Source organism: Leguminivora glycinivorella, chromosome Z (assembly GCF_023078275.1).
Source record: "Leguminivora glycinivorella isolate SPB_JAAS2020 chromosome Z, LegGlyc_1.1, whole genome shotgun sequence".
NCBI classification, from domain to species: Eukaryota; Metazoa; Arthropoda; class Insecta; order Lepidoptera; family Tortricidae; genus Leguminivora; species Leguminivora glycinivorella.
This window is the reverse complement of record NC_062998.1, coordinates 13580690-13596290: the sequence shown is the minus strand read 5'-3', so window position 1 is coordinate 13596290 and position 15601 is coordinate 13580690. Positions and strand designations below refer to the sequence as shown.

Sequence of the window (15601 nt, the reverse complement as noted above, 5' to 3'; positions counted from 1 at the left end):
AAAAGGTTAGACTGAAATTAGTTTTAGTGGCCTACCACATAGGACAGCTGAACCACTAGACGTGAGAAATTTAACAAGAGTTCGTACTCTAATAAAAGTAACCTTACATCACAATAACCAGATAATCCGTAAAATATCGCCAATTATTGTTGCCGTTATAAAGGTACGAATTCATGTTGGTTTCGCATTATCATAGTTCAGTCTTCGGTGAACGTAACGGTTAAAACAACAGAGTAGATACATTTCGATTATAAATCATGCAAATCTTTTGGAATATTTTATGGCGCAATGGGCAAATGGTCAAAATCATGATATCCAATTGTCCATGACATGATAGTTTTATCACTTGATTATTATCGCGAATGAATCCAGTCCAGTTAGTGACAGTTATATGCGTAGGTATATCGGCTTTAGGAAAAAAGGATATGGAACAGAAGAAAACAACATACACAAAGTGTTTTTTTTTTTTTTAATGATATTATGGCATTCTATACCTAATGGGTCCCATATGCTATATTTAAAAAAAAACCTTCCCTAGCTGAAAGTTAATTTTGCCTTACGAAGACTATGTTACTTTGGAATACATAGTATATACCAAGAAAGAAGAAACTTCGCATTAAGTGTAGTTTTATATTATGCACTGGTTATCCATAATCCATACTAATATTATAAACGGGAAAGTGTGTGTCTCTTTGTTTGTCCGTCTTTCACGGCAAAACGGAGCGACGAATAGACGTGATTTTTTACGTGGAGATAGTTGAAGGGAAGGAGAGTGACATAGGCTACTTTTTGTCTCTTTCTAACCCCCACTTTTCTACAATGGGGGTGGAAGTTAACGCGAGCGAAGCCGCGGGCAAAAACTAGTATGTTATATTTGACAAATGTTGCCGTCGTTTTCGCTGCCAGTCAGCCGCAGTAAGGGCCCATTTAGACGTTACGAGAACTCGCTTTCCTCGCTTAATACATTGCGGTATTTGATGGCTGTGCAAAATTGTATGCAACCTCAACAGCCCTCAATGTAACTAAAATCGCATGCGAGTTCGCACGCCGGCTAAATCGGGCCTAAATCTGCTGCATTTTTATTTGAATATCACATTACACGGGACACTGAGCATGGCTGTACATATGACAGTTGTGTTGACTAGCATACACTCATATATTTCTCAACTTGGTGTCATATATGGATAAGAAAAGTGATTTTTGTTTTACTATCTACTATACAAACATGCTTACATATTGCTTGAAGGTAAAATGGAATTTAATTCAATTTAGAATATATCTAGCACATACCAAGCACTTGAAGACAATGCAAGTTAAACGCATAGGACATAAAGATATAGAATAGCTTATTCATTAATTTACCTTTTTTGAATTTACTCAGTCTTAAAGATCAAGGTTAACCACACCGCCTGAATTAGTTAAGTGTGAGAATTATTTTGCATAACAGTTAGGGATATTTCTGCATGCAGTCTGGCTAATGATATAACAATATCAATACAAGACTATAAAAGTCTGAGCTTAGTCAGACTTTATTTTAGAATACGATACTATCCATAGCTAAGAATATTAATGCCTAGAAACATAGTTCTATTAAGTCGGTCAATTAGAGTAAATTTCAAAACTCCGTCGTGTCAAAGTGTAGAACGGTTTAGGACCACCACACACTAGCGTTTTTCAGGCATTACTCTAGTTTAGTCCAGGTAAGGATAAAGGCGTCGCTACGCAGTTACAGTCTTACCAAAAAGAGTAGAAATTAAAAAGTGTCAACAATATAGAGTCATCCCTTTCAAATCAATATGTGAGAAAACGGGACGAAACTACGATGTTGCCATTTTTTATCTTTCTACTCTTTTTGGTCAGACTGTACGCCACACTGCTATGTCAGGACCCACTTAAACTGCGCGCAAACTCGCATGCGATTTTAGATACATTGCGGACCAAATACCGCATTTAGAGCAATGTAATGAAACTCGCATGCCGACGCTGACGCTCGGGAGACGCGTGTAGGGTGGCAAGTTATTTGATTTGGTTTCTAGGCTCTAATACTCTAAACTGGACAGTATAGTGTATGTGTGGATAGTCGGGAGGATACTGACTGTGTTTCTTCTTGAGCGGCAGCGGGGGCGGCCGCGTGGGGTGGTGCTCGGCCAGCGTATGCGGCCGCGCCTCGCCGTGCAGCGAGCACACTGGGCTTTGTCTGAAACATTAAATGAACCACGATTATTTCTTATTTTTATGCACATAACAAATTACCATGCATAAATTTAATGAGCACTTTCCCAGGCGATTGAACCGCTTAGAAGTCCCGCATTTCTCCCAGAAACGAGGAAAAGTCATGCTTATCTTTGGGATTCGGGTAATAATGCTGCCACACAAAGTCAAAGGGTTTAAAACGGTCGGTGCAATGCCCGCATATGTTTAGTCCTGGCAGGCAAGTATGGTCGCGCGATAAATGATAAAACATCTGGCCGTCCCTATCGCACTATTTGTAAGCGCGTGTGATACCTGGTAAATACACACATTACTGTTCTTGTCTACCGTAGCACCAGTGACACATTCTTTAAACGTGTTAATCTGTAATACTAATTAATTACTAGTTAATGTCCATTATTAAAATGTATCTGGGTGATTCTAAGTTAAGAGGTACTTTCGACGGCACTGACAAAAAAATATATTTTTTCAAGATAATACTTCATAATAACATATTTATTTTATAAAACTAAATGTTTTCTACCTGGGCACTCAAAATTATTACAGAAATTCATGTAAATTAGTCACAATCAGCTCTAATGTAGGAAAAATGTCTCTCCCCTGGCCTGTCCCCCAACCGAATTTATTTGTCAACAAGTAATTATGACTTTGTTAAAATTCACTTATTATTTTAATAGCCTTAATTTTACAAACACAAATAACTAAGGAACAGTATTTTATGAGTGGAATTTCTTATATTACTGTATTTAACAACAATTATGAACTCCAAACTTTGTCCTACGTGTTTCGTGTCTCGTCCCCTGGCTTTTTAGTTTTCGTTCAAAAGTCGGTTTAATTTGTTAATCTGTGGAGGTTCTGTCCTCTAATACACAGGGTGTTATGTGAAGTTACCGTCAAGAGGCGCGTAAGGCAACTATGCATCCGTTTTGTTGATTATTTCGGCCACGGCACTCGCTGGGTACAGAAATGTTGAGTGAATGCAGTCTTTCCTCTGGTCACTTTTATTTCACAATCATTTGTTTAAATACTAATATATATAACAATATCCACTGTAAATGTTGAATATATTGTTACGTTTATTTATGAATTGCGTACGAGAAACACTTTTACAGCTATTTTTGATTTTCATCGAAAATGTATCTCCCCTGGCGTATCAAAAAGCCAGGGGAGATACTTTTGTACTAGTTTTGATTATTTTTATTTCCGTTTTCTCTTAACCTTTGTTTAGCGTTGTACCTATTTTTATTCTAGCTTTACGATAGAAGGTTTTCTTTCCAGAAAAACGCAACTATTAAGAAAAAAGAGGACACATTCACATTCAACTTCATATGAAATTTTCGTGAAGCTGTTTAATAAAAAGGTTTAATACTGATATTAATATGATAGGTTTTTGTTTACTTGTTGCCTATTGATTGTACATTCAAATTATTTTTGTTTTAATGGATAATATGGAGAAGTGAAAAATAAGACAACTCATTAAGGAATTATCACTTTTCTTGCTGTAAGAATGTTATGAAATGTAAAGTCTGAGTATAAATAATCAATAATTATAATAAAAACAATAAATAGAGTTAATTCTTAAAAAATAAAACTAAATTTTTCATACAACTGTCTCTTCCCTGGTCACAAAGTATCCTCCCCTGTGCAACAGTATCTCCCCTGGACTGAGTATTTCCCCTGGTCGCTGATAAAACACGATAAAACAAATAAATTGACTGGTCCTCTTTGTAAACACTTCAAATTGGCAGTTTTAACTAATACAAATAAACAAATAGGTAAAAAACAACAAAAAAGTTCGCGCCGTCTCTCCATACAACGTATTACCTCTTAACTTAGAATCACCCATCTATTAAACTGCAAGTAGGTGAGTGCGAAAGCGCGGAAAGCTAATTTAAATAATTGCCTTGAACGAGTAGCAAATAGTTCGCCGAACGTACGTAACCGAAACGGGGGCTAATTCATATTCAATGTTAACGTAATTAAACCACGTACGATAACAAGATATTAATTGTTTTGTTATTGTTCATGCGTGTATTAGCCACATAACGTTGTTTCGAGCAGTCTTTAAGGAATGGTATCTATCTACTATCTTATACATAGTTAACATAATAAAATGTTTATTAATAAAATTGAAGAGTTAAGGGCCATTGCCAAGGTATTTCTTTATACATTCTTAAGGTTATCGTAACACGTGTATGGATGTATAAACTACTTATTTTCTGGACCATCTAATTGTCTATTCTCAATCCTGCAAAATGTATATACTGTGATTTTCATGCGCAGTGGTATATCAACGGATCTACTCTGTAGTTCATAACAAAATACAGTAAATAAGAAGCATCGTATCATTCATAGCACAAATATTGGTATCCCTTCTTGCGAACGGTCCAGAGCAGACTGTAGATTTATACTCAAAGGCAAACATGGTGTATTTTTATGGCTCGTCGCCGCCGTCGCTCGCCGGCCAGGTCGGTCTCAGTAAAACTTTGCCTAAAATTAACTTTTTCTCTCACTCCATAGGTTTTCCGAAAATTTGTAAACATAACTCCTCATTTAAATCGATTAATGGTCCTCTGAGACTGTTTTCGCGACGTAGCACGGGATCTAGTAACTGTCCTCACTGACCCGCTATCAAAATATATTCCCGTATAGTTGGTGAAATAGGGTTCACCTGATTTCCACGTTAGGGAAGCTCTGCTGCACGTCCGCGCGGTTGCTGCGGCGCGTTTTCACGGGCAGCTCGGGCGGCGCCTCGCTCTCGTCTGACGTGATGCTCGGCAACCTGGGTTACGACACGAGTTTGAACTTGCGTAAAAATCGCCTTGGATACATCAAGCTGTTCAACACATTTTGCAAGCCATGTTTTACTAGCTATTGTTTTATTGTGTACCTTACTTACAACTGGTGGGATCACCAATGTGTTTACCAAAAGCGACGAAAGATTGTCCCTATGACAATTCCTCGAACTAGCTTATAGATAAGTATTTTGTGATCATAGTGAAAAGGAAAAAGTTTGGCTTCAACTTAAAAGGGCGAAAGTGTTATGTGGAACTTAAATCAATCCACACCATTCAAGTGTAAATATTTTCACTATAGTTTTATTGCTTAAAAGTAAAATTTATATGCAATATGTATTTCCAAAAATGTTTATAATTAATCACTTCTTCGCCATACAAAACTGAACTGCCATAGGGACTATCATTGGCCGCACCATATTAGATAACTTCAAATGTCTTGCAAGCTAGTCAGGCAAGCCAAGCGTGACGCTAGCACTATCTGAGAGAATTCAACTCGTTTCCTGATAATAGTTCTGATTGATGAGCGTCTGACACGGTTGGCAGGCCCGACAATGTTAACAAATCGCCGCCACAGCAATTAACAAATTGCGAGATTAAAGAGTACAAACTCACATTGTGCTTATAGACTGATGCGTGGTTGCATTCGACATATGTACATTCATGAAGCTCTCAATACTTTGTCGCGTGCCCATCATTTCGTTCACATACAGTGTACTTTCAAAATTACTGCAAAACAATAACACAAAGCGTGAAAGGGGTACAAACAAAGAAGGAACTCTTAAAACAGTTACGAAAAAATCACAAAAACCAAACATAACACAAATGTGACAAAGATTAACCTGTCTGTGTGACTCGAGTAGTGGTGCGAAGCGAAATTGGACGAGAAACTGTGTTCGGTCGACATTTCGGCTTGGCCCTGCGATGCGAAACCTGACTCATTGGAGAAACTGTTGAAGCAAAAATAAACATCTAAGTATCGAAGAAAATGTACAAAGGCAAATAGTAATAGTGGTGACAGTTTATGCTCGAACGAGCTAACGGTACTTGGGTTCGATCGTCCATTACGTAACGGTAATCTAATAGAAATAGATAATAAAATAAAATACAAAAAGTAACATTGGGGGCATTGGATTCATGAACCGAAAAAAAAAACAAAAATAAACCGATTTTTCGTGTCACGAAGTCGTTGAATTTAAGTTAAATCTTTAGTAATTATATTATCTTCATGATGGTTGGAGCAACTAGCCGTAAGTGTTGTTATCAATGTTATCATCATCATAATATTCATAGTCGCCCTCTGCTCAGACTCTGTATTCACAATAATCTGGAGCTCCAGCGGCCCGAACACGCATTTTCATTCAATCTACTATTAGCAAATCAAGCAAATCTACATTGCAGGTAGATTTTACATTAAGTTACAAATTACCATCCATAACACCTTGAACTAGTTCTTTATGAAGAACTATGTTAGGTTAGAAAGTTTCAGTTATCAACGGATTCATAAGTTGAGGGCGTCCGCTGGCGTAGGTGCACGGAGTGGGGCACACACGTGGGTGCCATTATAGGTAAAACACGCCGCATACGTCTGCGATCATTACAGGTACTCATACTGTTAGTTAACTTAACCAGCCGGCTTATTAGAAGTGACAATTAAATGGATCACGCTTCGTGGCGATCGAAAAGCCGGAATAACAATCGTTGAAGATTTGTAAGACACCGGTCGAAACGCAACTTGGCTCTGTCGCGCCAATAGGGAGGAGCGATAGAAATAGTGCATTTGACTGTCGCACGGCGCTAAGAGAGATATATAGGTTACGGGGCGTCAATGATTGTTGCCTTGGCTTGATGGCATGTTTTACCTGCACCCGCTCTGGTCTGAGTCGATCAGCGAACGCCGTAAATAAAAATAAAAATAACAAAGCTCAATATACATACTGGTGGACGTACCGATTGTGGTTCGAGTGCGAGTGGACGTGAATACTGTTGGCGTGAGATTCCTGCGACTCGAGCGAGGAGCGAATCTCGTTGCCGCTGTTGCAGCTGCAAATGCCTGGAAGAGTAACCGCACTTTGTACACTCTGGCTTCTCAGCCGCTTAATAGTAGAAGTTAGAAAGTGTTGCTTAATTTTTAAACACTTCGAAAACTGCTGTTCAGTTGTGTCTCACAAATGTTAAAACGACAGATGGAGGTTTTTGTACATCGATAAGTTAAAATTATGAAGTGAATTCTGGGAAAGTATGAAAATTCTGTGTGATTCCTTTACAAAACCTGTTAAAATCTAATTAGTGATTTATTGATAGTATAATATTCGCTAGTAGCTCTAATATATATTCGCCAAATTTGCTATCGCTTTATTGTTATAGTCAGAGCAACATAATGTCAAAGCACGTAAGTAGACTGTGGAAACAAACCGAAGAATTGATAAAATATCAACTTTTTTTAACAATTATTTTGATAAATTCTGTTAATATTTTCTACAGCAAAGCAGTGCGTCAGCCCCAGAGTAAAATATTTTTTTCATCACACCCGCACTTTAAATGTGCTATTGCACGCAGGCGGAGCGTGAGTTATAGAAAAATCGTTCTCCCAAGGGAATAATGAAATTTCTTGTACCGTACAACTTTTTTACATCTATTTACATATTGTTTACATTGCGAGTGTGATGAAAAACATTGTGTGTAACTCGGGGAGTATGAATATTACTAGATAACTCGAGTCTTTAAATCGCTCCGGCTAGCCGTCGCGATTTAACTTACTCTCGTTAGTAATATTCAACTTCCTCCCCTTGTTGCACAATGTAGGTACTATTTCATCACACCCGCACTTTAAATATGCTATTGCACGCAGGCGGAGCGTGAGTTATAGAAAAATCGTTCTCCCAAGGGAATAATGAAATTTCTTGTACGGTACTTAACTTTTTTACATCTATTTACATATTTTTTACATTGCGAGTGTGATGAAAAACATTGTGTGTAACTCGGGGAGTATGAATATTACTAACTCGAGTCTTTAACTTACTCTCGTTAGTAATATTCAACTTCCTCCCCTTGTTGCACAATGTACTATTATATCAACGCGTTCGGGGTCAAAGGTGGCCTGTGGTTCTTTAAACACATTAATGTATGTCTGGAAGTTGGATTAACTTGAAATAATGTAACATTCGCAAAGCGCAGAGCAGTTACAGAAATTCGCTCTAAGCATAAGTTTTCGCACGGCGGGAGCAAAATAGAATATTTAAACAAATGCATTTTTTTGTATGAAATATAAAATGATTATAAACTTGGAAAACCCTAAAAAATTCAATGCTTTGTATTCACCTACACTACGTATTTAGTAAATTAGATAAGTAGGACAAAATGTAGTTTTCGGTAAAAACTATCTCCGATTGTACTTTTTCTCTTCACGGGTACTTATTGAGACAATTTTAAAAACCTCAATCGTAATTCGGTTACGCTGTTTTATCACAGAGTTCCTAAGGCCAGCTCCTGTCTCCATCATCACATTAGGTCCGTGTCATCATACAATTGCATTTATTTACAAACGTATGCAAAATTACAGCTTCTTCGTCATAAGGAGGCGTGGGTTAAATTCAATTTGCAAGATTTGACCCGTACAAACATACATACAATGCTTAGCAAGTTCATAAAAGTTGGAAGATTGAGGCTACTGCTGGAATGGAGGGTAACTCCAGTTAGAACCCGCAGTAGTCATTTCAATTTAGCCCAGCAGTTCCCTGAATTGTACGAGTAATCAAAACTAAACGAATATTCATTCACAATTTCGCAATGCTCAAATTAAACTACACACACAGTTATGTACATGGGGGCGTAGGATCAACTTATATAATATTGATATATACGACTTTTGTTATACTAAATTGGTGTCACAGCGTTGGGGGATCACTACACACTAGTCAGACCAAGCTAACAACTTTTTGATAGCCCACCTGCGAAAGGGTTAAGCAATTGTCACAACTTCATATCAGTTTGTCGTTTATACTAACATTTGCACTGGGCGGCCGTCGAAATAGGTGCCAGCATAACTTGGAATGACTCTAGCGTCTTTCGTATCAGCACCATAAAATATGGCGTTGCTGCGCAATTGGGATAACGTTACGTCAAGCCATAGAGTTAACTAGATGCTTGCCGCAAAACCAAGTGGCGACTGATGTTATAGTACTATCTCTCTCTATCGCACTGGGTCGCAAAGAGATAGCAATATGACTTCAGTCGCCAGTTAGTATTGCGGCGAGTATAGTATAAGGTGGCTCTCAGACATGCTTCGTCCGATAAAGTGGTATCACAGTATAAGGACGACTCAGTAGTTATTCTCCGGCAGCGGCGACGAGAAAGGTACCTACTGCGTTTGAAAGCAGGTGACAAAATAACTATAAACGTTACTCGATATCGTCCAAAGATGTTGTTATTTAATACTATTAACTATAAGTATTAGTATAATAATATTAATAATACAACATTATATCAGTCAGAAAACACAAAAAATATAATTATGCTATTCTTATCCACGTCCATTTTTATCCAAATCCGCTTGCATGTGTTGCGTACGTACACGACGCGCTTGTGCGCACCCCGCGCGGTGTAAGTTTGTAAGAAGAGTTATTACTGGTTTATAGAGCCGTGGCGGTATAAAGCAGGTAGCATACTGACCGACTAGGTCGGACGACGGCGGCGTGACGAAGACGCGGTCGTGGCTGTTGGAGTCGTGCGTGTGCCGGTCCTCCTCGTTGGACACGTTGAGCATCGAGTCCAGCGAGCCGCTGCTGTGCGACTGCAGGGACAGTCTGGAACAAAATATGAGCGTTAGACATATATAATAATATTGGGCATAATATTACTGTTATTATTTGTATCTCCGTTTAAAACTCTCGGGACTTTCGATATAGATCCAACACGTAGAGGTCCTTTGGAGAGCCTGCTGGAGCCCATTCACGGGCAATGAATAGATAGACCCGTGAACCGGTTTCAGCAGGCATTGAGCTATTGTAGAAAAATGTGTTGTGTCCCACTGCTGGGCAAAGGCCTCCCCCTTATTCCTCAACTAGACGGGCATAATATTGGCTGTTCAAAACTGCCAGCCATCTACTTCAGCGGAATGACGTCTTTTAAATGACTCCCGCCACGCAGTGAATATTGAGATTTAATAGAAGTACCCACCTCTAGCTTAGAGATTTCCAAATCAACATTTCATTTTTTATCATAGTTGTGTCATGTATTTCTAATCACCTCAGAATGTTAAATTAAACTAAGCTTAACTCAATTTTTTTTTAAATTGTTTATTTAGTTAAAAACAAAAAAAATCCCGTCGGTCCATGCCGGCTAAAAGGTTTTATAATTTGATAGTCCTTCAAAAACATTTTGCGCACATAAATCTAGTCGATATTATCAAGAAAAGATGAAATGCCTTACTTCACTTACTTGACACACCTAGAATTTATTTACTATGTAATTGATGTATAAAATAATTAATAACCTTGATAATAAAAGAAGTATGATTGTTAATTTCCCTAGTGAGCAACTAGTAATGCACGGTGGGAAAAACCGTGCGCTTATTGGTTTAATGTCATTGACTGACATTGAGTAATATAAACGCAACTCACCTGTCAATGGATTGTGCTATGAGGGAATTTTCATTCGCCGAGCGTCGCTTGGGCGGCAGAGGTGGGGCCAACTCCATTTTCCTGTAGCACATGAAATTATTACTCACTTATTCATAAAAAAACGTACGCTCCTGTAGGCATAAATGTCGCCGCGAGATAGACTACCCGTCCTTATGTCATTAATACAGTTAGAAGAAGACGTGGCATCTATCTCGCGGCGACATACTCCCGCGGCCATCATGTGCTAGGCCTACTGGTTACTGAAGTTGTCTTTTATCACAAAAAATATAAGTCAATATGACAGATAAAGACAAATGTTTATAAAGCTTTCATGAAAATCATGAATTACGCCATTCTTAATTAGAGCTTTCTCCAGCTTGGTGCTGAACTTAAGACCCCCGTAGAAAGATGTATAGAATAATGTGTATTTGTGTAACATCCCCAGACTATCAATTTGTCCGGAAATAAGAAAATGTGGGACGCGTGCATTCAATTACATTTCCGAGTGACTTTATAAACTTTTATTATGAATACATATAAATAATATACATAAAGTATTTTTTATTTTGTGCTTCATTATATCTATTACCTTTTTAACATTTCAAGTCAAACCGGATAAACGAGAAATTTGTATTTGGCTGTCAATTACATAATTAGCCAATATTTATATTAGCATTACTTTCATGGCCTCTAAAATAGCTCGTCATGAGTAAACGCCGGTCCTAAGTCCTCGCTTCCGAGAGAGCTGTTTAGCAATACGCGAATGTTAGCGCGAGACTCGTCGGTCGGGCTTTCTACTAATTTAATCAGTTGGCTTAGGCATCGTAAACTTGTGGTTAAATAACCTTGCTCAAGTACTGAGCAGTATGTGTTTGTAGCGCTAGATCGGTATGTTAGGTTTGGGAAAAGTTTCATACATAAGTTTCATGTTAACTAAACGAACACTATAGGTATTTTTATTGTAACATTTTGTTCTCACATTGATTAACTAATGGCGATTCACATAAAATACGTACTTTTTTAAATTTCGCGCGCACCACCGCTGACTCCAGGTCTGAGTCGCCGATCAGCAACGCCCGCTCCTTCGGTCTTCAATGTAATACGTAAAATAAAAGAATCAAAATGAAGGACGCACCTGTTGGGACGAGCCGGTTTCGGCGGCGGCGAGTCGGGCGCGTCGAGCACCGACTCGGACGAGTGCGACGCGCGCACCACCGCCGATTCCGGGCCCGAATCGCCCGTCAGCAGCGACCGCTCTTTCGGCGTTAACGGAATGTCTGGAACGTAAACCGGTATAGATATGAGTGAATAAAACGCTATAAATGTATAGCGTAATTAAGACGGGTACTATTAATCAACGTCACCAGTTAGAATCGGTTGCAATGCAACTTGGAGCAAACTTTCTGTGACCGTAAAAATATTCACATTTTTTTTATGTACGGGTATTTTTATTTATCATTTTCAAGCAGGCTTACCTAAAGTAATACGAAGAAAGACGCGTGTGGGCAAGCTAAACCACAGAAGCGCAGAGTATCTTTAGTGTCAGCATCGTTATTTCTTCGTCAGCTACAGTCTCTTTCAGTAGGGGCTGCCCAATAGCCATATCGTCACCTTCCCTGGCTACGTGGCAGCGCGCGGCAACACTAGCACCTCCTACATAGCCACACTCAAACACAGGCTGCCCATGAACCATATATTTTAGTTGGTATTATTGTCAGGAGCATACATACCGGGTAAAGAGTTCCGTTGCGTGGAAGCGCGCGGTGAGACGAGCGCAGGTCGCGGCGACAGCGCCGGGCGCGCCATGTGCTGCTGCGCCAGCGCGGCCACCTCCTCCACGGCTGACGTCACGCCCTTCACCACCGTCGACACATGCTCGGCCGACAGCGCGGACGCGTCCATCTCCTCGTTGCCCGCGTCCGCGCGCAGGCTCACAGCCGCGATCTCGTCGCACAGACGGATCAGCGTCGCTAGCGCGTTGCAGAGGCGCTTTACAGCACTAAGCAGCGAAGGCGAACGACCGCTGTATGGCTTTATTGCTGAAACAGAAAATTTTTATAAGTTAATCGCGTAATATAGTATCAACCATTTTATTTTTTTATAGATAGGTATATGTTGTCTGAGTACCTACATCTAAGTAAAAGTAAAGTAGAAATAGAGGCAAACAAGCGCATTCATATATAAAACTTTCACTGTTGTTCATTATTTATGTCAGATCGTAACAGAACATTAAAATAGTATTTAATTAATTTGTATTCACGTAATTCTGTTTATAAATCTTACCTTTATGAATATTGGCGATAGATTCAAAAACAATAGTGCCATTGTCGGGAAGCATTTCTAGTTTTCTCTTGGTAATAACATCGGAAAAATGCTTCAAACCGAAGGTTACCTGCGGAGTATAAGTTTAAAAATAGAAACAAAACAGAGAGCAAGTCAAACGTATACTTAGTTGCAGTTTTATTTAGTTTCAATAAAGGATATTACGGAAATCTTTACTCTACTTCCACATTGAGGAGCCCCTACTCCGAACCTTGTTCAACGTGCATCTTTGTCGCACTTTTAAATTCGCACTAAGTGTGACAGGGAAGTAAAACGTCAAACGGTCCGAGATAGGTCCTCTGTAATCAATAAGTATAATATGTCCGAGAAAACTTGTTAAAGAACTGTTTAAGGCATAGTACCTACGTATAAGTTTAACCATAGGGTTTTTCGTGTTTACTGTATGTAAGAGCTGCACTCTGACGGCAAAATATTCCTGTAATATTCCCTATTGGACACTAAGTTCAAAAATAATTGGAACCTTTCAATTTACAAAGACCAGACAGATATATTTTCCCCAGCACGGCCACCAGTGGGTTGGTCGCTTTTTTTCGTGTATGATATCTATTTCAGTTTAGATACATATTTTCTAATTAAGTATTCACGTGAATATAAGTTGTATACTGATATAGATCAAGAGCCACTAAACTCACTTCTTTCACTAGTCCCTCCAATTCTTTGGCAGGTGTCAACTCCCCTTCCTCAGCCGTAGATGCCTTGGACGCCATGTTGCGTATCTTGGGACTAAGCGGCGAATGCGACCTGGAACAACAACATTTAATATGCAAACAGTTTAAAGAACACTGATTTCCTTCGGGAAATCTTATACATAGCAAGCATATGTAAACCACATATTACGAGTATCTGAGCTTTGGGCTTTATTGCATGGTACTCAATTCTACAAAGTTGTAAGATTCAAATAAGTATGTTCGTATGTACTCAATAATAATAATCCGGTGGTGTGTCCAAGAAAATAATTTGAGGACGACTATCACAAACAACTGTTTATTTGAATACTTATTAGACTTCTTTGGTAATGAGTGTAAGTGTAAGTGAGACAGCTGGGCGTGCCCGGAATCGAAGAATCATATTTTTTTGAAATGACAAAATGTAATCGGTGAATTTTAATTTTGCAGCTGGCTTCAACATTATCATCGCATCACATTTTTTTTAATACAACTATATTTAAATAAGTAGATATACTTACTATGTAAAGGTAAGACAAACGCTGGTGGCCTAGCAGTATGAGCGTCCGATTTTCTACCCGCGGAGTTCGCGGGTTCGAAACCCGGCTCGTATACCAATGAGATTTTCGGAACTTATGTGCGAAATATCTTTTGATATGTGCTATTCGCTTTTCGGTGAAGAAAAACATCGTGAGGAAACCGGACTAATCCCAATAACGCCTAGTTACCTTCGAAAACTATAGTGCCTACGGCATCTCTTAGCTCCAATTGTCAAAGCGGAGCCCAGGTTCCCATGAGCCGTGGCGAATGCCGGGATAACACAAGGAGGATGAATGAATACTATGTAGATTTGTATAGGTACTAGTTATGATTTTGTTTGACAGAGCCGGAGAGAAGCAACTTCGTTTAGCGCAGCGTGCTGAAAGTTTACGGTTTTCGCACGCAGAATAGAACAATTTATTCACAGGCTCATAAGTTTACAAGACAGTAAAAATGGAAACTATTAATTTAACTGAGTAGGCACTATAGCCAATAAAAAATGCATACATACCTAAATATCAATTGAATATTGCGAGGCCATAGTACAGTAACGAAATACTATTAACGTAAATTAAAAATGCTTAAGTAATGCCACAGTTGGAATGGAATGTATTACGAAAAACGTTAGTTTGCAACGCGGTAGCGACAAATTTCACTGATTACACATTCTGATGTGCAAGAGTCACCATTTGACTAATACTCGCTTATTTTTAATATTTATGTAACTACGCTTGCTAAAAAAATGTCTAAGTGCATATAAAGTGATGCTCAGAGGTGCAAGTAAGGTCAGTGCGGGCAAGACCGTCATATGTCCCGTAAATGAGGTTGATAACCTTCTTTTTTCAGGTCCAGACAAAAGCAAAGCCGAAACTTATAATTAAAGTTAACCTACAACAGCCGTTTAAACTCGACTTATTTCCTTTCCCATAAAGCCTAAAAAAGGTGCCTTACTCTTATATGCCGGTCTTTCCGACTAGGCACAATTTCGAAGTTACATATTTCAGGACATAAAACAATAAATTGAACGCGTAAAAACGATTATTAAATTACTACGTTACTTACATAATGCACAAATTTTAATATCCCAACAGCTTCTAATTTATTTTAATTTTTTGCGTAACCTTGTTGAACTCGATGGTCGAGTTCGAAACACGATTCAAGTGTTTTGTTAACTAGTGTTCGTCCTAGGGATATCTATTGAAGACCAATGGATTAAGGATGAAAAACTGGTATACCTTCGGAGGCGTAAGAAGTAGATATATAAATACAAAAGTTATATTCAGTACGGTCTTTCTGGGTAGACGGTCTTCACCACACTAACCTTATGTATAAACATTTTAGCTCTATTAGATGAAATATATACATCTGACGCACAAATTACCTACATTATGGGTCAACCAGATTTAGTAAAAAAAAAAATATTCTG

The 15601-nt window shown here is 38.7% G+C and overlaps 1 protein-coding gene across 15 annotated transcripts in view; it reads right to left on the bottom strand.

Moving 5' to 3' along the window:
* Positions 1-15601, bottom strand: part of LOC125240631 (guanine nucleotide-releasing factor 2) — a 64262-nt gene that overhangs the window by 16189 nt on the left and 32472 nt on the right. For 12 of the 15 annotated variants that reach the window (XM_048148618.1, XM_048148610.1, XM_048148612.1 and 9 more), the window contains 11 exons: positions 13603-13711; positions 12911-13019; positions 12358-12666; positions 11763-11904; positions 10628-10708; positions 9678-9811; positions 6945-7059; positions 5849-5956; positions 5622-5735; positions 4883-4993; positions 2097-2197 (listed from right to left, as the gene is read on the bottom strand). In XM_048148618.1, coding sequence (XP_048004575.1) covers positions 2097-2197; positions 4883-4993; positions 5622-5735; positions 5849-5956; positions 6945-7059; positions 9678-9811; positions 10628-10708; positions 11763-11904; positions 12358-12666; positions 12911-13019; positions 13603-13711 — 1433 coding nt within the window. The remainder of the gene's footprint in view (positions 1-2096; positions 2198-4882; positions 4994-5621; positions 5736-5848; positions 5957-6944; positions 7060-9677; positions 9812-10627; positions 10709-11762; positions 11905-12357; positions 12667-12910; positions 13020-13602; positions 13712-15601) is intronic. The other 3 variants (XM_048148613.1, XM_048148616.1, XM_048148617.1) reach the window with 3 other exon arrangements.